Source organism: Fulmarus glacialis, unplaced genomic scaffold (genome assembly GCF_000690835.1).
Source record: "Fulmarus glacialis isolate BGI_N327 unplaced genomic scaffold, ASM69083v1 scaffold25276, whole genome shotgun sequence".
NCBI classification, from domain to species: Eukaryota; Metazoa; Chordata; class Aves; order Procellariiformes; family Procellariidae; genus Fulmarus; species Fulmarus glacialis.
In genome coordinates, this window is record NW_009217831.1 from 1438 (window position 1) to 2133 (window position 696).

At 58.8% G+C, this 696-nt stretch overlaps 1 protein-coding gene across 1 annotated transcript in view; it reads left to right on the plus strand.

Moving 5' to 3' along the window:
• The window catches only part of LOC104078273 (dnaJ homolog subfamily B member 13-like), a gene marked incomplete at its 3' end in the record, with an annotated part of 1337 nt that extends 1276 nt beyond the window's left edge, over positions 1–61 (plus strand). Inside the window, exon 3 of the mRNA XM_009579836.1 lies at positions 1–61. Within this exon, the coding sequence (XP_009578131.1) occupies positions 1–61 (61 nt within the window).
• Positions 62–696: the final 635 nt, after the last annotated feature.

A 696-nucleotide genomic window follows, 5' to 3' on the forward strand; every position in this document is an offset into this window, starting at 1 on the left:
CTACCTCTCGCTTGAAGGCCTGTTCTACGGCTGCACCAAGAAGATTAAGATCTCCCGCAGGGTAGGGGCAGTGGGGGGAAGGTGGAGCGCGCTTGGCAGGGTGGGGAATTTTGGGCTGGACTCTCCTCTTGGTCTAGGACATTTTGGCAGCGGAGCCTGAGGCTTTAGGGTGGTCCCGCGCGGGGGGCTCGGCAGACCACAGCACTGTCTGTCTGTGCCGTGGGGAGGGATCTGAACCAAACCAAGCACAAATGCCGGCAGTATCCGAACCGGTACCCTCCTCTCTCCCGGCTTGCCAAAGGGAATTCGGCATGAGAGGGGAAAGCCGGGGGGAAGGCGGGCTGATTTTGGAGGAGGGCAGAGGGGGAGCACAGCGTTTCCTGGGCTCCCACAGTTTCATTTGCACACTGGGCTGAGTCTCCTTTCTGCTCTCCATGATCTGCATCCCTCTTCTCACTGTCCCAATCTCCTGGTTCCAGCCCTGAGTTTCTCCTTCTCAATCTGATCCCACTTGTACCCGCAGCCGCCTTGCTGTGGAGTACAAGCCGACCTCACCCTCCTCTCCACCAGCTCGCATGCAGCTGGATGAGCAGTGCAGTTATAACCCTCTCTCTTTGGGCACCTTGGTGTTACAGATCATCTCTCTGAGTTGTCCCTTGGGGGGATGACAGCCCTGCCGAGAAGGACTTGGGGGCA